This window comes from Micropterus dolomieu, linkage group LG06 (genome assembly GCF_021292245.1).
Source record: "Micropterus dolomieu isolate WLL.071019.BEF.003 ecotype Adirondacks linkage group LG06, ASM2129224v1, whole genome shotgun sequence".
NCBI lineage: Eukaryota > Metazoa > Chordata > Actinopteri > Centrarchiformes > Centrarchidae > Micropterus > Micropterus dolomieu.
Window position 1 is genome coordinate 8,481,176 of NC_060155.1, and position 21,456 is coordinate 8,502,631.

Consider the following 21,456-nt stretch of genomic DNA (forward strand, 5'->3'; position numbering starts at 1 on the left):
ATTTTAAAGGTCCTGGAATTTCTTTCACTGAGCTTTTTACTGTTGTGAGTGATGGGATCATACACCTCTGTGCTCTTCTGGCTGGTTTAAAGTGGCTCAGTCAGAAAAAAGTGATGTCACACACTTCAGCTTTTGCAATACTAAAATCTGAATCTGGTGACAGTGGTTGTTTGCTCACGGTCATTCAAATCTGATCAAGCCACACCTGCACAGTCCTGATGAGTGTGGTTTTTGATCTCTTGATAGATCTTGATTATTGCTTATTTATCCATGAATATTTCATGTTATAGAGAAATAAAGTCAGAAGTCAGTGCCCAGTCCTGAGAACTTGTCTTCGTCTTTGATAGATGTCTAACAGTAGCGGCATTGTTCTGAATGAGCTGAAGCTGTCTGAGAACCTTTTTCTGGACGCTTGAGGAAAGGCCTTTACAATAACCCAACCTACTGAAAATGAAAGCATGGATAAGATTCTCTAACTCTTGTCTGAACATTAACCTAATCATTCATATTTTTCCGGATGATAGTAGGCAGACTTTCTTTTTGACTTGATGTAGCTGTCAAAAAGATTTCCAGACACAAGAATGAGAACAGCTCTTGTTCTAACTTTTTTATTTGTTCAGAGAATAAACTGCTTATTTTGTTTGTCCTAAAGAAGTAGCCACTTAGAATACATGCATTCCCATCATGGGAGCTGCCTGCAGCAACAGCAGTCTGCAGGAGTCATTGGTTTTTAGTGCCTTGCACAAACATACTCCAAGATACGGTCATTTTCTTTGGTTTTTACATTGAACTTTATAAGTTGTTGCACATGTCGTCGCCACAACACTTTATATCGATGTAGGCATTCAGCTTCAGCATGGTGCAGTCTGACAGAGCCATGCATTTCTGGTATTGGCCATCTAAGAAAGTAAAAAAAAGGGAAATGGTTGGATTTTAACAAAGAAAGTGACCTTTTATTATGTATGATTCACCTCCAATGTATTTTCATACAGTATATTTACATCATTCACAAACATTTGGAGAACGGTTTCACTTATTTGACTTGCAGTTGACTTTCTAACCCATGCTGCCTTGCCTGATACAGTTTAGCCACAAGAGGGCTTAACGAAAATCCTCTCTTTATGCTGATGAACATTTAACAATTCATTTACATAACCAATGATGCCACTAGTCCTCTAAGTTTGGTGCCATTGTATGCATGCAAATGGTTTCAGGAGTCCATGTATTTGTTTATAATAAAACAGTTGGAGTATGTTGAGAAACTCACATGGTGCTCTGAGGAACTTGGCAGCAGCACAGCCATCCTTCCCTGGTTTACAGGTTTCTACAGAAAGCTCACAGGTTTCTCCAGCGTGTCTTGGGACACACCGGTGGCAGTTCAGGGCTTCACCTTAAAACAAAGCACAGCAAAGAAAATTCATTCAGTCATTGTTTTTCTTTCTCTGTGGCCTTAGTGGATCTGATTCTGTCATAATGTGTCAATGTGTTTTCTGTAGGAATCTCTCCTGGGACAATGAGTATTTGCAAGTTATAAGTAAGGTTTGATTTAGTCTACTTAAATGTTTTTGTGAAGCCACAGGATGGCACCGTGCTCTGGCCATCACAGGTAAGTCAGATGCATTTTACCTAATTACGTTCACGTCCTAGCTATGACGCCTACAAGCTGTTGCAGAATGAAAATAATGCCTTTGAGTTTCTGACAGGTCTGCTGAGACTGTGCTCCTCTACAGTACAGGCTCAAAGAGATACCAGATGTCCCTGTTGCACAGCAGCAGAGGTTGTGTTTATTCAGTGGAAAATCAGTGACAGACTGACCAGCTGTAAACAGCAGGGCGGCGGTTAAAGCCAAGACCAACAACTTCATTGTTCTGTTCAATGCTGCAGCCTGTGGGAGACGAAGCACAGATTTGATAATACAGGTGTATTAGCATGCGTGCACACTCATGGACAGTGGCAACTATATGGCAAAAACATTTACACTGATAGCTATTCAACAAATTTCAAAAAGAATTGAAGGCTAGATATGGTAAAGAAAATAAGATAACTCAAATAAGAGAAGAAAAGAAAATGATGAGTATATTATAAATGAATGAATGTTTTCGGTGTACATACCTTGCTGATTTGTCTGTCTTGGTTTCTGCCAATGACTGAGATGTATTCATCGACTTTCCTCTTTTTTATACCCGTTCGTACTTTGGTCTGCCGTGGTAACGTCCCATTAAGTGGTGTATCAGTGTTATGTCTATTTGCTTAGCACCTTACTCACCCTGGGTGCAATGTGTTCAGGGGTTACAGTTTCCCAATGCATTATGCAAGAGCTTTCCACCCTTTGTCCACTAATGAATATAATTTATGACATCGTGTGCATTTCTTGCAGACTCAATACAAGCTTTATGTTGGCTGGATGTGTACCTTAAGAGTACAAGAGGATATTAGTCAATGGTACAGTGTGTTTGCTTTAGGTGGATTATGTTAAACTGTATGATTTATAATAGCCTACTTTGGGCCTCGTGCTCTTTGTCCAAGTCAGCACCAGACATGAATTGACTCAATTCAAAGCATACAGTAGGGAATTGACTTGAACTAGCATTTAATATAAAACTAATGAAAAAGAATAAAAGACTGGCATACACTTGAAGTAAATGCACTTGAGATGTGTGGCTTTGAATCCCTGCTTTAGTGTGAATCTCTGAAAATCCACTTGATTTTAATAAATCCTTTCAACTTGTGTGTTTTATCAATGCTACTGTAGATGGAGAGAGAGGGGGTTGAAGTATCCTGCATACAGGATGAAGTCATACTGTTAGTGAAAAACAGGTTTTGTTGTATCATGCTCCAACTGCCAATTCTTTGATGCTGCGACTGAGAGTCTCCACCCAAATTTTCATGGGTAAATAGATCCAGGGATCCTCTCGGGATCAGCAGCAGAGAAACACCAACAAAAATGGATCTGAAAAGAACAGCTGGGCAGAAATCTGCTTTGGAGTGTGACTCTCTGCTCATACTGCTGCCATCAAAACTCAGACGTGGTTAAGTAGCTTGAAAACGGACTGAGACCTCACCTCGTTGTTTCAACATTTACTCGCCAGCCTGACAGATATCTTGTTTCCACTGGGTCATTTGTTTTTTTCATTCCTTTCACCTCTGCTTTAAGTTTCCCTCTCAGTTTGTTTTCTTCCTCGTCTGGACACACCCAAATATTACCCTACAGCCTCGACAGTGCAACATCACTCCCAAAGCCCAATCAAAGCAAAATCTCTCTCCATTGTTTGGCCCCCCAGAGCCAAATTCCAATATCAGCACTGACACATGTAAGGGAAACTGTCCATGTGGCAAAATGTCTAAACCCCCCATTGTTTTGCTTTTGTTGCTTTGGCCTCGCGATACCACCGTGCTCACTGTCAGCCATATATATCTGGGTGTCCAAATTTTTCCACTCTTACACTGTGTGACTAGTTTGGAACAGCTTACAGTGGAAAAATGTCTCAGTACTCAGGAAAGGTGAGTACTATAACAAGGGAGTGTGATGCAGCCACAGTAGTTCCCAACAATGAATGTGTGTCATAAACAAATGTCAATCACAAAGGAATTAATGTAGATGACTGGTCCAACCTCAGATTGTACAGTGTTGAATGGCTCTTAGCTTGATATCTTTCTGACTATCTAACACCGTAGATAGTTCTTTTTTTGCAGCATTTTACATACAACTATCTGTTAAGAGAAAGATTTTTCAATGTTCACTGTTGTGGCAAAAACCAGATCGTGTTCTATGAGGGGAAATGTTTCACTGGGAGGAAGCTGGAGATCTGCAGCGACTGTGACAACTTCCAGGACCGCGGCTTCATGAACAGGGTCAACTCTGTCCGTGTGGAAAGCGGGGCCTTCATCTGCTTTGACCATCCAGACTTCAAGGGCCAACAGTACATTCTGGAGCATGGGGAGTACCCTGAATTCCAGCGCTGGAATGCCCATAACGATCACATGGGCTCCTGCAGGCCAGTCAGGATGGTAAGTGTGTATGTGTGTGTGTGAGAAAGACCCCAGGGACAGACTAACACTTGGTTGTTAAAAAGCCTGGCAGACTGGCATATGCGCCGCCTCATTTTTGCACATCTGTTTTTCAGATGAATCAAAGTCAGAATAATTTTAATAACTGGGGTTTACAATAATTTGTTTAAAAATGAAAGGCATTAGTCTTGCAGCACAGAGGCATATTATCAACTTTTCACATCACTTGACACCATTAGCTGAAAGAAAATCGCACATTTGGTGCACTGGAGAGACTGTGGGCTGTACATACCATCCTCCGCACACAATTAACCTTTAGATTTCTATAGGTGTGTTTGTACGAGTGTTTGCGTGCACAATACGGTCTCTGTCATATAGAGGCCATGGTACTTTTCAGTGAGGTGAAGGCGAACATTGTTGCCATGACTCAGCGAAAGGGTATGTCATTATCCTCCCCAGCATGGAGAGCACTACAGGATGGAGCTCTTCGAGGGAGACAACTTTAGCGGCCAGTGTGTGGAGGTGTGCGACGACTGTCCGTTCCTGCAAGCACGAGGCCTGACCAAGAACTGCATTAACTCCATCAAGGTTTATGGAGATGGAGCGTATGTATCTCAGTAGTGAGGGATTGTTGGTGTTAGCCTGTTTACAGCGCATAAGCCTTTTTAACATTGAAGTGAAACTGATAAGTTATACGTGATCCTGTCTATAATTTCAAGATTTTTAAAAAAGATTTCTTTATATTATTTGGAAGTTTAGCCAATTTTATTGACAGCAAATCTGGAGGGGGCAAGAAAAAAAGTTAAATTACTCACTCAAGGACTTTACATAGATATCCATTTGTAATATATTGGCAATCCTTGCAATACGATGGAGATGAGTAATGTAATGATAATTTGGTTTGTCACAGAATTTGATAATAAGCAGTGTCCTTACTTTGTTACTCTGGGTAAGCACCTAAACACACTGTCAACAGTTTTAATACGAACTATTTCCTTTGTAGAGAATAGTTGCAGTGGACATTGTTTACAGAGAGGTCTGTGAATTATCCAGAGTCACTGGGAAACAGATTCTGTAGAATTTAGTAAATGAAATTTTTCAATACTTTTGTTGGAGTGGCATGTGAAATCTCAGAGGTGGGTTGTTTATAAAAGAATTGACCATGAAATGATATGTCACTGGGTTCAAGTCTGACGGAGGGCCTTTGTTGTGTACTTTTTTCTCTATTATCTCTCTTCTCATTTTCTGTACACTTTATTGAGGATATAAAATGCCCCATAAACATAAAAAAGAAAGTATTTCTTTAACAAAATCCTAGAGAGATGAAAAATTCTGAACCTAGTAACTTAACTACATAGCTGAATATCACAATAGGTAAGTAAGAAAATCTATTATATTATACTTTGAGTGACCCTTCAAACACTAAACAATAATTTGGCACACTATATAAACCAAGTCAGACAGACTATTGGCAGAAATATGTCATAAACTCTACCTTCTATACCCTTACACTAGATATTGCATACGTGCAATTTCAAATAAATATTTATGTTGTCTATCTATTTTTCCTAAACAGCTGGGTGTTGTATGAGGAGCCTAACTACCGTGGCCGCATGTACATTGTGGAGAGAAGAAACTACTGCACCTTTATGGAGTGGCAGGCAGAGAACCCCAACATCCAGTCTGTTCGCAGGGTGGCAAACTACTTCTAAAGCATCTCATTGTCACTGGCAATATGACAGCAGGGATGAGATCATCCAGTGAGGAAAAACATACCACACCGTCAAGTAATGTCACGCTGACTCTGTGGGGCTGTAAAATAATAAAAGATGAAGAAAATGTTTCACATTGCTTGTTGTTTTATTTTTGTACTGAATTATTCAAAGGCTGAAATAAAGTAGTGATCCTACAATATCCTCAATCTTATTTCCATTTCTTCTCCTTTTATGCTCACGCAGTGTGGAACTCCTAAATTAACCAACACTGTTGAAATGGCTACAAGCTATGATTCATGTAATTGCTTTCTATTATATGCCACAACTAAAAGACCTTTATGTGTTCCTCATACTAATGGATCCACTACCAAGCTACATGAGACACTCTGGATACCACTGAACACCGATTGATATATAGACAGACGGGCATTTTATTTATCCAGTAGGGAAATTAAACTTGGTTCAATAGTTTAAATAAACTTGCAGCCCTGCTAAAGAAAATCTTTATTTAAAAAGAAAAAGAAAAGAAAAGAAAGCAGGGATCCAGCTTTTTAGCAAACACATTCTCTCATACTGTGAACAATAAAAACTGTGTGCCCTAACTACATATCCAGTGAATAAATCAAAAGTGAAAGAGAGATATTGCACAGATTGAAGCAGTATCTGCACCTGCCCCGGGGAGCTCTGCTACCACCTAGTGTCATTTATCTATTTTACTGTGAAGTCCTGATGCTCACCTGGGGGTTTTCTAAGTGATCACAATAGAGACAACAGCAATGACACAAACACATAAAAAAATATCTGGATTTTTTAAATCCTTCCTTGAATGAAGAAGAAAACCAAAGAACAGAAACACTAATTATGAATTATGTATTACTGAATATTTTCAATTCAACTTAATTTAGTTAGTCCAATGAGCTTATATGCAGTTTTCCATCATATTATGCACACAGCATTGTATTTATGACATGTACAATGCAGTATAAGTAGTGACAGACTGGCAAAAGTTATATTTAAAAGCCATTTACAAGACTGTTAGCTCATAGTTTCATGTTTTTTATTGCGCCTCTGCATCATTTCTCCACATGCTCTTATTCTTCTAGTAAAGTCGCACCGGGGTTGTGGCTCCTGGACCTTTAATGAGCATTCATGTGCTTTCTCTCCTAACTGTCATGACAACAGATCACCTATCTTTACAAGGCTTTGCTCATGGCCTCTATCGAGTTACAGGGTCAATATAGGATAGCTTAATGAGGAAATGCGTTGTCTTGAGTTACACTCAAGAGCACTAGTTTAAGGGCAATTACCTATAGCTAACCTTATTCCTAAGCCATTTGTTGCTTGAATTGGCTGGGTGTCACCAACATGCCATTAGTCTGGATGTCAAAGATGAGAAAGAGAGAGGGACCTGTGAGCAAGGCTTAATGGCATTTTAACAATGTCATTGCTGATTTTCTATGATGATGAGATTTATTATACACAAAGGACTTCGGTTTTGAAAAGAAACTTGAATGCTACAAAGTGCATTTAAGACAAGATGTCTGCAGTTTATTATTCTTATAGACCTCTATTATATTTTATAAATAACCCTTGATGACTAGCTCTAATGGAGGTACGCAGGTCTTCTTAAGTCGGGAGATTACAAAAGAGAAACGATCAATTAGTCAGAGGAAAATGACTTTAACTTTAACTCTTTTGAGGGAAATATTTCTAAAAGTGACTGTCTGTTGGCTGGGAGACTTGATGAGTGGGTAGGCTGACCAGTCCTTTGACACAAACACTTTTTTTAATGTCACAGATCATTTTTAGAGTATCAACAGACATTTAATTAAAATAATATGTTTAAATATATTAAATTCATAATATGTTTGGAAATTGGGGAAGAGTACTGTCATACACTTCCTCTTTTGTGATAATAATAATAATAAAAAAACTGCTTAGTGATTGTTATGAGCCATAGTTTGGCTCTATTTTGGTTTTGCTGTGTGAGTTATATTTTATATTTAACACTGTCTGGCGGTGAAATGATTAATTGGAACGAATACATTTTAAATAGCCAAGCGTTTATTGTATCCTATTACTCCAAATTAGGTCAACTATTTTTAGCACTGCCACTAATGCATAAAAGATCATTCAGATGGAAACTCTCCGGGAATTTATTTTATTTGTGAAGCTATAAGCTATACTAATTATCACAGTGACACGGACAAAATTATATAACTTAGGTCTAAATATTGCACGAGCTAATACATTTGGTATTTGTAAGGTATACTCTAAATAAAATGAAAATATATAGGCCTACTGTTATTTTTTTTGAAAGAAACAAAAAAATATTGCACTATTCTCTACGTGAAACCAGTAAAATCACTATGCATTACCTGGAAATCTCATTTAATCCCCGGGATATGATAAGAACCGAAATGAAGACCATAAAATACCGATTCTGACCACAGAAAGTGCAAGTGTTGTATCAGCTGGAATCGGGACAAATTCCAGCGTGGAAATCACACATCTTTCACCAGCACCTCACATTCCTTCTGTCAGGATTTTTTAAGGATTTAAAAAAAAACAACGTGATAATTATCGATACGAGACAACAAAAATAAAAACATAAAGTCATTTCAGGCGTGTATGCGGTGTCGTGTTAAGGTCACTCGCTGGCTGCCTGAATTCCCCTCTTTGTGTTTACACATCCGGGTTTCCCTGTTTGCAGCCCATTCCCCATTTAGAAGCCATTTTGGACACAGATCAGTAACATGCATGTAAACCCCGACCGACCTCCCGAGGAAGCGGTGCTACTATTCAAGTGAATAACCTCACAAAACAGTGCTGGGTTTTCGTCTCGGACGGTTTAACAGCTTCCCATTTGGCTTTTGGACCCACTTCCGACGCGAAATGCCGCACCTATTAACGGACTAACAGACGGGAAGTCAATTAATCGCTCCTATTTTTTTTTTCTTGCAACATTGTTGCAGCGCCGCGGCTATTGACACGCGCTGTGGTGGTGGTGGTGGTTAGGCTACCGAGGGACCGGAGGCCTGTGGTCGTTTTTGATCCCGGACTGATGTTTTGGACAGCCTGAGTTTTAATGTTCGTGGCGGAAAGTGGGGGAAATCGCTGCCCTGTATTTAAAACGGAACATGTCTTTTTCGTGGCTGACTTGTTCACTTCTTCTGGGAACTTTATGCGCAGGTAAGCCGCTATTGTCGGTTCCGAATTTGCAACAGTTTTCCCCACCCCCCGTTCCCGAGCTGTTCGTCCCGAGGCAGACACATTTTTTTTGTTGTTGCTGGCGAAATTGTCCGCGATTGACACGAGTTTCCGTCTGTTGGTTGATTAAACTTTGTTGGCGGTGGATATTTAGCCTACTATCGTTCAGCCGCGGGGATTATATTATTTTACCCATAATCGCCTTGTTTCTGTTTGCCTCTCTAACACGGTCTGTTTACACACGGGAATTGTTTAAGCAACAGCGGTGACTTTTTGTATGTGCCATAAATATACACACGACATTGCATAGAGACGTTTAAGCAGGGAAATTACAACAAAATGTATCCACATTTGAAACTGTTGCGTACCCCCTCGTCTTTTCTCAACAGTGGCAGGAATAGAAGGCAGCAGCTGCATCAACATCCTGAAACCTTATAGGCTACATCTCAGGTCCCCACTCTTGTTTGTGGTTCCAGCCTGAACAAGAGCCTGTGGAAACATACTTTGTCAGTGAGGGGATTTTCATAAATCAATGGCGTTTGATTTGAAGAGACAGCAGCTGATTGTCAGGTCTTCAATCTGAACTGTCGTTACGTTTCGACGGCTCGGTTTTTCCACAGCCTGTTACTTGGTACCACGTGAAATTGAGCATGAGGGTTGTTTATCTTTTGTTTGGCTTTGTTTTTTCTTTTGCCAGCGTTTGCAACTCGTATGGGAGATTTTTATTGCACACTGTTAACCTTTATCCCAACGCTAGGCACTCCCCGTTGTGACTTAATTTAAAAACATCATCAACCTTTCCCTCCTCACGTTTTTAGCTTTTCCTCGAACTGTAATAAAAATTTAATTCAGGCGCTGCTGCCTCTTGTGTGCCCAGTCGCGCTATGGCTAATGCCTTTATGGTTTATATATTAAGAGGAGTGTATAAGCTGCTTCTCCAGAATTCATGTTGTTGTGGTGTAAGCCCCAGTAAGTGACAGAGGGCGGGGGGTTGGGGAATGATCTTGTAGTAAAAGTCCTCCCGGATCATGTGACCACAGATATCAGAAATGCCATCTCCGCTCAATGGAGCATTGAGCATCACTGCTTTGGTGTGTGTGTGTGTGTGTGTGTGTGTGGCATTTTTGCCCCTACCACCTTCCTTCCATCCTTAATAATGAGCATGAGTTGATATTCATTGCATGCATCCCTATATGCTGTGATGAAATCCATTGTATGCTGCTGGACAACTAAATGTATGTATATTTAAGTGGGTGCATGCCTGCAAGAGAGTATGTGTGTGTGTGCCTGCTTGTGTGTGTGTGTAATGGGTTGGTGGGGGTAGCACTGGGGGATGGGCAGCCTCCTATAGGCAGGGATTTAAAGAGACATGCACTATTTTTTTTCTGTGAACAAAGATAAGGCATTAATGTCCAACTGATATTGTGACTGAAATGTAAGGCATGTTATCTGTCTCAGTATTCCTCAAACCATGTCTTACATTTGTAGCTTGCGTGTGTCCAACAGTAAATCCACAAAGAGTAATAATGAAACCTTTTCCAGTTAGGAATTGTGCAATAGTTAGAGACTGACAGCTATTGTTACATTTCAGCTGGGAGCTTGGTTAGGGGACACTCTTTGCTGCTAAATGACAGTTTTGGCCCTTTAAAGAACAAGGTCTTATCTGTGTTTCTAGATGTGTCATACTCCAGCAGGATACAAGAGTCCTTATCTGTGTTTCTATTCCACAGTAGGGCATGCCATTGTTTTTCTATAGCTAATTAAATTCTGCCATTTCTCTTCCTTTTTTAGTCATCGGTCTTTGAAAAGATATTTTAGTGAATGGGATTATGCTGAACTACTATTCAGCAACAATGTCTTAGCCCAGAGGAACTCCCTTTTTTACTACAGAGAGCTCCCAAACATGGCCATGTGCCAGAGTGATGATAGAGGCTCTGCTCAGAGATGTTTCTTGGTGGCACAGAGCGGATCCTATGCCATATGTCTGTGCTTCTGCCGTTGAGTTTCAATTCATTATGATGTGATCTGACTGAGGCCTTCTGTCCATCTCAGGGTACAGTCTGGGCGAAGCAGAGACCCGGGAGTGTGTGTACTACAATGATAACTGGCGTACGGAGAGGACCAACCAGAGCGGCTTTGAGCGCTGCGAGGGGGAGAAGGACAAGCGACTGCACTGTTATGCCTCCTGGCTCAACTCCTCAGGGACTATCAAGCTGGTGAAGAAGGGCTGCTGGCTGGACGACTTCAACTGCTATGACAGGTCAGGCGACTGAGCGAGGTCATCGCCGACTTGCATTTACATTTATATTTTATTGGTGTCTGGCATGTACCCAGAGTAACTGGCAGCAAGTTCCAACAGAAATATCTGCCTCAGTACCCACACGTAGTCGAATACATCTTCATAAGTGTGACCCAGTGGCATTTACAGGGACAGAAATAAAAGCTTGACAGGTCGATTCATTGATTAGTTTACAGAAAGTGAGTTAAAAACAACAATTTTGAGTCACAGTCACTTACCTATAATTTATCAAAGCAAAAATGACAATCATTTGCTGGTTTTTAGGATCAGCTGTTTTTCTCTTTTTATATCACTGTACATTGAATATCTGTGTTGTGGCCTGGACTAAACAAGCGGTTTAGCACAAGATGTCATGTTATCGGACGGCTCAACAGATTCATCAGTATGGAAATAATCACTGGCCGACCTGAAAACACCCAAACTTGAAATAAAACGATAATAACACTGCAAGATGGATTACCAGGTTGACTGAGGTCCATTTGCACTGGGTCTTAAAAACGTTATTTACAGTGTTTTATCATCAGCGTAAGTCTTGACACACATCGACTATCTTAAGATAGCAAGCAAACATACACAAATCTGCAGATACCATACATGCACATGGTACTACTGACAGACTGGATATAAAGCTAGAGTGGTCTAGGGCTGCAACTAACAATTAGTTTCACTTTCAAATAATCTGCCTACTTGTTTCTCAGTAGTTCTTTATAAAATTTCAAGGAACATTTTCCCAGAGCTCAAGATAACTTATTCAAATTGTTCATTTTGTGTATTCCACAGTTCAAATCCATTCCATTTACAATGATATAAAGCAGTGAAAAGCGAATATACATATTTAAGAAACGGACTCTTGCAAATATCCAGCATTTGTTCTTGTAAAGTCATTCTTCAAAAGCTTAATGGACTGTCATAATAGCTCTCAACAAATTTTCTAAGTATTGCAGCTCTACAATTGTATAGACATGTATAAAACCAAATGTAAACTAAAAGGCATGTTTCCTACTGCATCCACATATTTTGTATTCAGAATATACATTACAATATATTGAGTTTATTTATATTATGTACAATACAAGCAGTTAATTCATCTTAACAGGTTTTCTTAAACTGGATTAATATGTGTGTGTGTGTGTGTGTGTGTGTGTGTCAAGGATTAACCTGTGTGTTTTAGACTTTGTTACTTTCTGATTACTCAAGGTTGTTCCGCGATAGAAATGCACTCTTTGAGAATTTCTGGATAAAGATACTGCTATTATGAGTGACACAGTGCCATGTTAATGTTGATCTGCATGGAATACACTAAACCAAAAGCGTATTTTCAAATCTTTGCTGGAAAAGGATCGGTACAAATTGTAGGCTTAGATGCAGGTACAAATTTTTGGGCAATTTCAAGGGAAATGGCTTTGGCCTTAAGTGCTGTTGGCTGTAATTATAAGCATTACAGGAATGAGACCTGGAAAAATAAGTTTCAGTCTGATCTGAATAATCTGCGTGAAAAGCTCCGTAAAATAGTGACAGAAAATGAAGAGTGACGAATAGGTGGGCTATTTTCAAAAAGTTATAGTTGGGGTAGGGAATTTATTCCAGAAGCATCTTTTGTTATATTTGTTGAAATTCTTTTTATATCCAAACGGCAACCAATAAATCAATCAGTGCTCTGACACAAAAACGGAAAAAAAAAATCTTTTATCTCTGGCTGTCACAGAACTGTAATGGCCAGTCATTTCAACAGGAATGATTGGCTGGCCTACCTACACGCACTCTGCCTGAGTGTTTTGGGGGAGTGGCTTTAAAGGAGGTGGGATTTTTTCGGCTGGATATTTTTAAATCTAGCTGTCTGTTGCCATTTTCGTAACGTTAACAAGAAAACATATTCTCAGCAAAAGAGATTTTGCTCATTTAGGTACTCCATAAAATTTAGTGTTTGCTGGTTCATACCCTCAACATTACCAGAAACCAATACCAAGGAGTGCATGGGTCAAAGCCAGAGTCCTAACAATAAATAGGATAAATGACTGTCTGTAAAAGGTTTATGTACAGCAGAAGCACAGGTTACAGGAAAACACGAACTAGACACTCTAGATCACACAATGCTACTTTAGTGTTACTATCTCGATATTTTGGCTGTATTGTTAATACGTTTGACATGTATTTGGACATCTGGTTATCAAAGTAATAATGCGGGCGTGTCATCTACCGTTTTAGGCAAGAGTGTGTCTCCATGGAGGAAAACCCTCAGGTCTTCTTCTGCTGCTGCGAGGGTAACTACTGCAATGAACGATTCACCCACCTTCCTGACATGATTGGCAGTGGCAACCGAGGTGAGGTGCAAATGCATCCCACATATAGTACAAGCAAAAAATAGTTCTTTGCTTTTCCCCTCATATTAGTGTGTGAAGCTTAGCAGATACATTTTACACAGTTTGTGTTTATTTCTTTTTTTTTTTCTTTTTAAACATTGGAAAATGGTGCCTTGTTAGGCATGTAGATGAGAGGCATTGTCAAAAGAATCTGGTCATTTGCCTTGCCATTGTAGTTTTATTTAAAAGCCATACACGTAGGACTCCAAACTATCATGTTAACGTTCATAATTTACAAGTTATATAATACAATTTGCCGAATGTGTAAGTACACGGAGTTCATTTACACTTTGTATATGTGGTATTGCAGCATTCAGTACCTTTTTGTTGTTGCATTTTTACAGAGAGATTAGACTGTCTAGTTACCCGGCTCATGGTCTGTGAGGGATGCTGCTAATAACCTACAAGTCATAAAGCTGACATGGTGCAATTATTCTGTTCCTCCTTGACAGTGAAAATCCGGCCTCCGCCGCGAGTGCCGTCCCTGCTCAATGTTCTAGTGTACTCCCTGCTGCCTCTTTGTGTGCTGTCCCTGGCCCTCGTACTGGCCTTGTGGATGTACCGCCACCGCAAACCTCCCTATGGCCATGTAGACCTCAGCGAGGTGAGAGAAGCCATTTCATATTTAAAGTCTGTGACGCTAACGTTTGAGTTTCTATACTGCTCGTCGACCTTGCTGCTTATCCTAATCACCCAGTTCTTCTGTTTTACTGCCAAGTGCTGACATCTTTGAGATAGCTTTAGCAGAATAAGAAAACATTGCTTGTTTTCCTTGTCTGTTATTCAGGATCCTGGACCAGCCCCTCCATCCCCCTTGGTGGGTCTGAAACCACTGCAGCTGTTGGAAATCAAAGCCAGGGGGCGCTTTGGTTGTGTATGGAAGGCCCAGTTCATGAGCGAATATGTTGCTGTAAAGATCTTCCCTGTTCAGGTATGTCCACAGTATTAATTACAAAGTTTTGTCACTTTAAAAAAAAATCTTGTCGAAAGCTGCTTTTTGTAAATCTTGTTTGTGATTCTCGTACATACACTGAGTATTTGGTAGCATTGCCTTTAAAATAGTTTTATAGGTAGCCTTCCACAAGCTTCTCACAATAAGTTGCAGGATGTTTGGTCCATTCCTCCTGACTGAACTGGTGTAACGGAGTCAGGTTTGTAGGCCGCCTTGCTTGTGCACTCTTTTTTCAGTCCTGCCCACAAATTTTCACTTGGATTGAGGTCATGGTTCTGTGATGGCCACTCCAGTACCTTGATTTCGTTGTCTTTAAGTCATTTTGTCACATTTTTTGGAAGTATGCTTTTTGGGTCATTGTCCTTTTGGAAGACCAATTTGTGACCAAGCTTTATCTTCCTGGCTGACAACTTGACATGCTGCTTCAGTATAGCCACATCATTTTCAGCCACATCATTTTCCTTCTACATGAAGTATATCTTTTTTTTTTTTTTGGAAAATTGGACGCTTAGCGCTGTGACTTGAATGTAATATTTAATACATGAGCGGCACAAACTGGGGCTTGCAAGTTTGTGTAACATAAGGAAAGAGGTTTTCAAAAGTGCCTGTATAAATCATCAAGACTGGTTTGTGTGTGTTCTTATAGGATAAGCAGTCATGGCAAAACGAGCGGGACATATTCTTGACTCCGGGGATGCGACATGAAAACCTCTTGCGTTACATCGCAGCGGAGAAGCATGGAACCAACCTGGAGACAGAGCTGTGGCTTATCACAGAGTTTCATGAGAGGGTGAGTGCCGGATGTATATGTCCATATATAGCATTATCATGCTGAGGTATAGGGCCTCTTTGTCTCGAAATGCTGGACATTATCCAATATTGGCAGAGGCGTTTATTTACCTCAACAAAAGAGCAGCTTTTATTAGAGAAGATTTTATTACTTGTGGCAGGTCAGCAGTAGGCAGTATACCTTAAAGTGATGGAATATTGCTTAGATTTATACATTTTAAGCATGTAATGTAAAAACAGTACAGGCATTTATGTCAAACTACTAGTATCAAAAACAGCAGCAATTAAATGCATGTGCCTGAATATAATACTTTGATTTAACACCTCGAGGCTACCAGAATATCCTGTTCATTGGTCTTCTCAACAATGGTATTAATATATTAAAACAGAATTAAACAATAATTACCATAACCACAAATGTAGCATTACATTTCAAGCACCACATTTTGTAGCACCTCTTTCTATCCCTAGCAGTGGCACAAACATATTTAGTTAGTTATTGTGTGAGTGCCATCGTTGCATGTGTCATCTGTTTTCTTAAATGTTTGAATTTTTACGAGTATTTTAATGATATTTTAAGCTATATTGTGTGAATTTAGATTCCTTTGGTAATTCTGCCAAACGACACTACTCGGCGGGCAAATGAAGTGAAACATGGGACCAAAAATAATCTATTTGAGGGTTGGCTAACTCCTTGGATACTGACTCACAAGAAAAATTTGATTCTTGTGCAGTTTATTAATCCTTGTCCATGAATCTTTTGTATGTTTTGCGTGTGTGTAGGGCTCGTTGACAGACCACCTGAAGGGTAACACTGTGACCTGGAGTGAGCTGTGTCACATAGCAGAGACAATGTCCCGCGGCTTGGCCTACCTCCATGAAGACATTCCCAGCTATAAGGGAGAGGGGCCCAAACCCACCATTGCACACAGGTAGGGAAAACAAAAACGTGCCTGGCTTTCCTGAACCTCTAAACGCTGAAAACCAGACTAAATTTCATGAAACTTTTCATTAGTACTGCCCTCTTCTGGTTGTGCTTTATTTAGTAATTTTGCCCTTTAAGTCCATGTGACTAAGAATTGGTGACTAAACGTCTCTGTAATTACTGCATTGTAACAGATATTTCCTGAAATTAATTTCCCAGGGACTTTAAGAGTAAGAATGTGATGCTACGAGATGATCTGACTGCAGTCATTGGAGACTTTGGGCTCGCTGTACGATTTGAACCAGGAAAACCTCCTGGAGATACTCACGGCCAGGTATAGAAACACTTCACTGTTTTTTTTTTTTTTTTCTAAATTGTCAGTCTAATGCAGTGGTTCTCAAAATGAGGGGTTGGCCCCCTGGAGGGACATAAAAACATGGATTACCAGGGAAAAATATGGAGTAGAACTAAGTTGAATGAAAATGATTTATGTAAGGAAAAAAAACAATGCTGAGACTATCGACTTTTAAAGGGGGTCATAACATAACAAGTTTGAGAGCCACTGCTCTAAAAATATATTTTGTCAGTTACGGTTTCATATTCATTGCATTCGATCCAGTTTATTCAGCAGTGAGTCAGGATGTTGTCTGATACTAAAGCATTATTTTTCATTGCGACAATGTTAAAGTGGCCCATGGTTGGGGTTCATTAAGTATCTTTGTGGCCTGTGGGTAGAAAGTTTCCCAGAAACTTCTAGAAATGCTACCAGCCAGCATGTGAAACCTGATGGACTCCTCACAATCACACATTAGTTTGATGACATAATCTCTCTTCAGAAACGTACATGCAAATTCTCATATATACTGTTGTCCTTGGCAGGTGGGTACGAGGCGTTACATGGCTCCAGAGGTGCTGGAGGGAGCCATCAACTTCCAGCGAGACTCCTTCCTGAGGATAGACATGTATGCTATGGGCTTGGTGCTGTGGGAGCTGGTGTCCCGCTGCTCGGAGACTGACGGTGAGTCAAACAGTGCTGGAATGCTACTTTGCCCTCAGACGAAAGGTCATTGTGCTTACCTAATAAACAAAGGATTAATTTATGTTTTGTCTGTGAAAACCCATCTGATCTAGGTTAAAGGTGTAATGTGTGCATTAACTCTTTAAATAGAGAGCAAGCTTCGGATTTTCAAAATACAAATACTGCACTGTTTACTTGATCTGTGTTTAACGGTGTCCATCCTGTGACCTCACTGCTCCCCTTACTGGTACAGTTGGCGAGTACATGCTGCCGTTTGAGGATGAAATAGGCCAGCATCCCTCCCTGGAGGATCTGCAGGATGTGGTTGTGCACAAGAAGATGCGTCCAGTCATCAAGGATTGCTGGCTTAAACATCCTGTGAGTAACAGTGGAAGAATAGCACCAGCAGTTTCAACAGCAATACCATGATGTCATGCATCCTTTTTTCCAGGACTTACAGTTCTCAGAAACGGTTCTGTTTTTGTTCTGAAACTCCTGTCAGTTATGTGTACAGCTTTAGGCCACAGAGGGATTTCTCTAAAATGTATTTTTATTTAATGTTTGGGTTCAGTTCAGTGGGGCTTTATTGGCATGAGAAACGAGTGTGAAATAAAAAGATCTACAAAAGTAGAATTGTGCTATTAAAAACAATTATACAGATTAGTAAAGTAGTATCAGAGTGCAACGTATGTGCAAGAAGAATTGCCCTACAAACTTACTCTATTCTGGTTTGTGGCTACAGGGTCTTAGCCAGATGTGCGAGACCATCGAAGAATGCTGGGACCACGACGCAGAGGCGCGATTGTCCGCCGGCTGCGTCGAGGAGCGCATCGGCCAGATCGCCAGGACCATCAGCAGCACTACCTCAGACAGCCCCGCCTCCATTGTGACGTCTCTCACCAACGAGGACCTACCTCCCAAAGAGTCCAGCACCTGAATGGGTGACATCCTTCGCCTGAGCTCCTGACTTTTTATGTTTCAAATCAAACTCAGCGGATCTCCGTGAATATTTAAAAGCATAAAAAACAACTAGCAACTTGAATGCAGCTGCTATTTTATCCCAATACTGTCTCCCCCCCCTCTGTTTTAATGTTTGTGGTCAAAAGTCAGATCTTACTAACACATCCATCTGCTGTAGTTTTAAAGTAGTAATAAGTTATACGATGGGCACATCTGATAACACAAATGTGTCAAATCTTGTTGTCATTACCTCATGTATTTCTTTTGTGTTAGTCTGTTTTTATTACCTCATGAGTTGTGATCTTTGTTGTTTTCATGTCTTGGTCATGATCGTCTGCGGCCAAATGAAATCAACCTTTGCTCCAAACCTCGGACGACGTGCTGCACACCTCGGAGGAACCGTTTTGAGACTGTTAGACAAAATATATTCATCTTCCTCAGGGGTCGAACCTTCTCGATTTTTAAACTCGAGCGTGCTCTCTTATTTTAAACCTGTGAATGCCTCTGAATGGGATTTAAGATCAAAAAACATCGGAGCACCGCTGTGTTATCGCAAGGGAGGAGCAAAAATGGGAGCAGAGCAGTTGTATTTGACATTTTGGACTTTTAGAAGATTTGGGACAAGCCGTCTTGTCCCGGGGGAACTACCTCTCAGGTATCCGGTAGGCTTCTTTGGAACACTTCCTCAAAGTTGAGAGCCAAGCTATCCAGCTAGCTATCATGGACATATTCCTGGATTATTCTTTTTTGTTTTTAAATTGTAGTAATTCAGAGTTACTCCTTTGCCAGTGCCAGGAGCATTGACCGATGCTGCCTGGAGTTGCAATGTTACACATTCTCGATTTTTAACTGTTTGCTTGAGTGTGTTTATGTATGTGTGTGTGTGTGTGAGAGAGAGAGAGGAGATTTGAAGATGAAATGATGTGAGATGGATAGAGAGCGTGTTTTTAAAGTAAGAACCATGGACATAGAGTTGGGGTTTATTCTTGCGAGGGCCATACTTGAGTAAGCAACATGTCTGTTTTTAATTTTCATGAGTGTTTGTTGAACAGACTCAGTCGGACACCAGTCCCCAGATTACCTCAGTCACTGTACATCATGCAAGGAGAGCTCAAGTGGTTGCCTTTGTCTCAAATGCAATGCCATAGTTGTATCATAACATGAATACCATACATTGAATGTCTGTTATGCTGCTGTGACTATTCCAGGATACTCAAGGATTTGTAGATGTACATGTATTCTTTGTTAATATAACGCTAATGATATTATGTGAGGCTAATATTCTTATTTGTTTTTTTGTGTTTTGTTTTGACCGGGTAAGCCCTCAGCTGCTTACTCTTCCAGACTGACCTCAGATATTCTGACAAGTACCTCAGGCTTTTTCTACATGTATATCAAGTTGTGTTATGTATTTTATTGTGTTTTAGTAGTTGAGATATTTTATTGCCGCTTGGGCCTCTTTTGTCTGTGGAGATTTTTTTAATTTTAATTTTAAATAGAGCCTGACCAGTTGTCACAGTGTACAATGCTGTACAAACGTAAAAGAAGAGAGGCAGATTCTTGTAAATAGACCTGTACACACAGTTGCAGAACACTGATCTGATTTTCAAAAATACAAAATCAGGGCATTACTGTTTTCATTTCACAGAATCAGAAAGGGATTTCTCAGTTCAACCTCTATATATTTAAAAGTAATTTTGACAACTAGCCCTGAGATTATTCTTTTTTTTACACACACACACACATGCACACACACACTTCTTTCAAGAATGATGGTTGTGTTACTGATTTCTTTGAATAATGGTATCAGTTCCTCTGAGTCAGAAGCTGCGTAGGTAGCACTTGCATTAGTAAGCTTACTGTGTATATCATCAAAAAAAAAAAAAAAAATCCCTGATGGTTTGGTGCTGGCAGCTTCTGTTATTGGCCACTCGCTGGATATGCCAGTTTGAACAGTATTACCTCAATATTAACCCGCTGATGTGATGTTCAGACTTGTTCAGTGATAATCTAGCCAAGTTGGACAACACACAGGCTCATCTGTTGTGCTTTGATTAGTGCTGTGGAAAGATGGTGATTTTAACAGTGGTCTGTGATGCTTGCTCCTGTGCTGTTTTGGTGAAGAACATGTGGGGGGGTGGGGAGGGAAACCATCAATCAATACAGAACAATGTTTTTAGTGTTAGGAAATCATCAATGTGTCTAACCACATGATTGGTTGATTAATAATGAAGCCCCATTACAATTCATGTACAGACAGCAGTGGCATGTGCGTGGTCCAAGGTTCCAGCAATATATTTATTATACAGCAATAGTCACTAGTATATCATAGTTTAAGTAACTAAACTTCTGCGGATCAATAAAGTACATGTCATCACACCTGGATCATGTTCTGATGTGGACATGTTAAAGCTTCCTGATAGAAAAAAATATATAATGCTGTGGGTTGAGTTTCTGTGTGTAAGCTGAACGTGACCCAGGTGCTTTCACGTATTGTGCCAGAAAAACAACGATCACGAAGGAAAATCTGCCGCGGTTGGTTGTTGCCTCCAAATGCTGTCTTACACCCAGCTCTTCTGAACAGAAAAACCAGTTACCTCATGCAGTACCTCGTTAGTAACACTAACATGGAGTCAGTCTCATATTCAAATAAAAGGAAAAAAAAAATTGTGTATATATTTACGTGACAAATGTAAAAGGTTTCTTCCTTTTTTCATGTGTGAATCCTGTGAATGCAAAATCTTTTCCTTTTTGATTTACAGTCAACATGTTCATTTCTGGTAGTGTGAATGGATGTTTGACTGAGTCCTGTGACCTTCCCTGTTTATGTAAACTTTGTGAGTCTGTGTGTGTGTGTGTGTGTGTGTGTGGTGGTTGGTTTCACTAAAACAGTATGAATGGCAACTTTATCTGTGAGCTGAAATGCTTAGAAATATAAACTAGATGAGAATACATCCATCTTTTTGTATATTAAAATAAAGAAACACTGATTAACCATAGACATAGAATTCTTAGCTTTTTTTTTAGTTCACAACTGTTCCACCATGTTTATGTACTACTACATGACACTTCACCTCAACATAACACAAAAATGAGTACTGACTGAACCAAAAAAGCAGTTGGTAGTTTGATAAAGCATCTAGCAGTTGAAAAATACGAAAAGCTTTCTAAGAATCTAAACAATGTCATTGGAAAGACACAAATTGAAGGGCTTTGTTGT

The 21,456-nt window shown here is 40.0% G+C and overlaps 3 protein-coding genes across 5 annotated transcripts; 2 read left to right on the forward strand and 1 right to left on the reverse strand.

The window, feature by feature from the left end:
* Positions 1 to 594: 594 nt before the first annotated feature.
* ly97.3 (lymphocyte antigen 97, tandem duplicate 3) lies at positions 595 to 9,320 on the reverse strand. Of its 3 annotated transcripts, none has more exons than XM_046052290.1 (5): positions 9,302 to 9,320; positions 5,654 to 5,820; positions 1,816 to 1,885; positions 1,268 to 1,390; positions 595 to 899 (listed from the first exon to the last, which is right to left on the reverse strand). In XM_046052290.1, the coding sequence occupies exons 2-5, from the start codon at positions 5,684 to 5,686 to the stop codon at positions 793 to 795; spliced, it is 333 nt and encodes a 110-aa protein (XP_045908246.1). In that variant the 5' UTR covers positions 5,687 to 5,820; positions 9,302 to 9,320; the 3' UTR covers positions 595 to 792. The 3 variants fall into 3 exon arrangements, with proteins under 3 accessions (XP_045908246.1, XP_045908245.1, XP_045908247.1); XM_046052289.1 differs by lacking the exon at positions 9,302 to 9,320 and adding an exon at positions 8,102 to 8,295; XM_046052291.1 differs by lacking the exons at positions 5,654 to 5,820; positions 9,302 to 9,320 and adding an exon at positions 2,113 to 2,175.
* Positions 3,481 to 5,765, forward strand: LOC123972696 (gamma-crystallin N-A-like). Its single transcript, XM_046052287.1, has 4 exons — positions 3,481 to 3,501; positions 3,760 to 4,008; positions 4,468 to 4,613; positions 5,585 to 5,765. Exons 1-4 carry the CDS (start codon positions 3,481 to 3,483, stop codon positions 5,718 to 5,720), a joined length of 552 nt encoding a protein of 183 aa, XP_045908243.1. The 3' UTR covers positions 5,721 to 5,765.
* Positions 8,439 to 21,235, forward strand: acvr2ba (activin A receptor type 2Ba). The gene is made up of 11 exons (XM_046052286.1): positions 8,439 to 8,915; positions 10,986 to 11,193; positions 13,438 to 13,553; positions 14,045 to 14,196; positions 14,380 to 14,523; positions 15,191 to 15,334; positions 16,117 to 16,265; positions 16,478 to 16,592; positions 17,138 to 17,276; positions 17,530 to 17,654; positions 18,019 to 21,235. The coding sequence occupies exons 1-11, from the start codon at positions 8,864 to 8,866 to the stop codon at positions 18,211 to 18,213; spliced, it is 1,539 nt and encodes a 512-aa protein (XP_045908242.1). The 5' UTR covers positions 8,439 to 8,863; the 3' UTR covers positions 18,214 to 21,235.
* Positions 21,236 to 21,456: the final 221 nt, after the last annotated feature.

Bases quoted from the DNA above. Each gene is read 5' to 3' on its own strand.
- ly97.3 (XM_046052290.1), bottom strand. From the start codon at position 5,686: ATGTTGGGGTTCTCTGCCTGCCACTCCATAAAG. The intron at 1,886-5,653 runs GTGCAGTAGTTT...CGTCTCCCACAG, and splicing joins CTGCCTGCCACTCCATAAAG to GCTGCAGCATTGAACAGAAC. The intron at 1,391-1,815 runs GTCAGTCTGTCA...CTTTGTTTTAAG, and splicing joins CGCCCTGCTGTTTACAGCTG to GTGAAGCCCTGAACTGCCAC.
- LOC123972696 (XM_046052287.1), top strand. From the start codon at position 3,481: ATGTCTCAGTACTCAGGAAAG. The intron at 3,502-3,759 runs GTGAGTACTATA...GGCAAAAACCAG, and splicing joins TGTCTCAGTACTCAGGAAAG to ATCGTGTTCTATGAGGGGAA. The intron at 4,614-5,584 runs GTATGTATCTCA...TTTCCTAAACAG, and splicing joins AAGGTTTATGGAGATGGAGC to CTGGGTGTTGTATGAGGAGC.
- acvr2ba (XM_046052286.1), top strand. From the start codon at position 8,864: ATGTCTTTTTCGTGGCTGACTTGTTCACTTCTTCTGGGAACTTTATGC. The intron at 8,916-10,985 runs GTAAGCCGCTAT...TGTCCATCTCAG, and splicing joins TCTGGGAACTTTATGCGCAG to GGTACAGTCTGGGCGAAGCA. The intron at 13,554-14,044 runs GTGAGGTGCAAA...CCTCCTTGACAG, and splicing joins GATTGGCAGTGGCAACCGAG to TGAAAATCCGGCCTCCGCCG.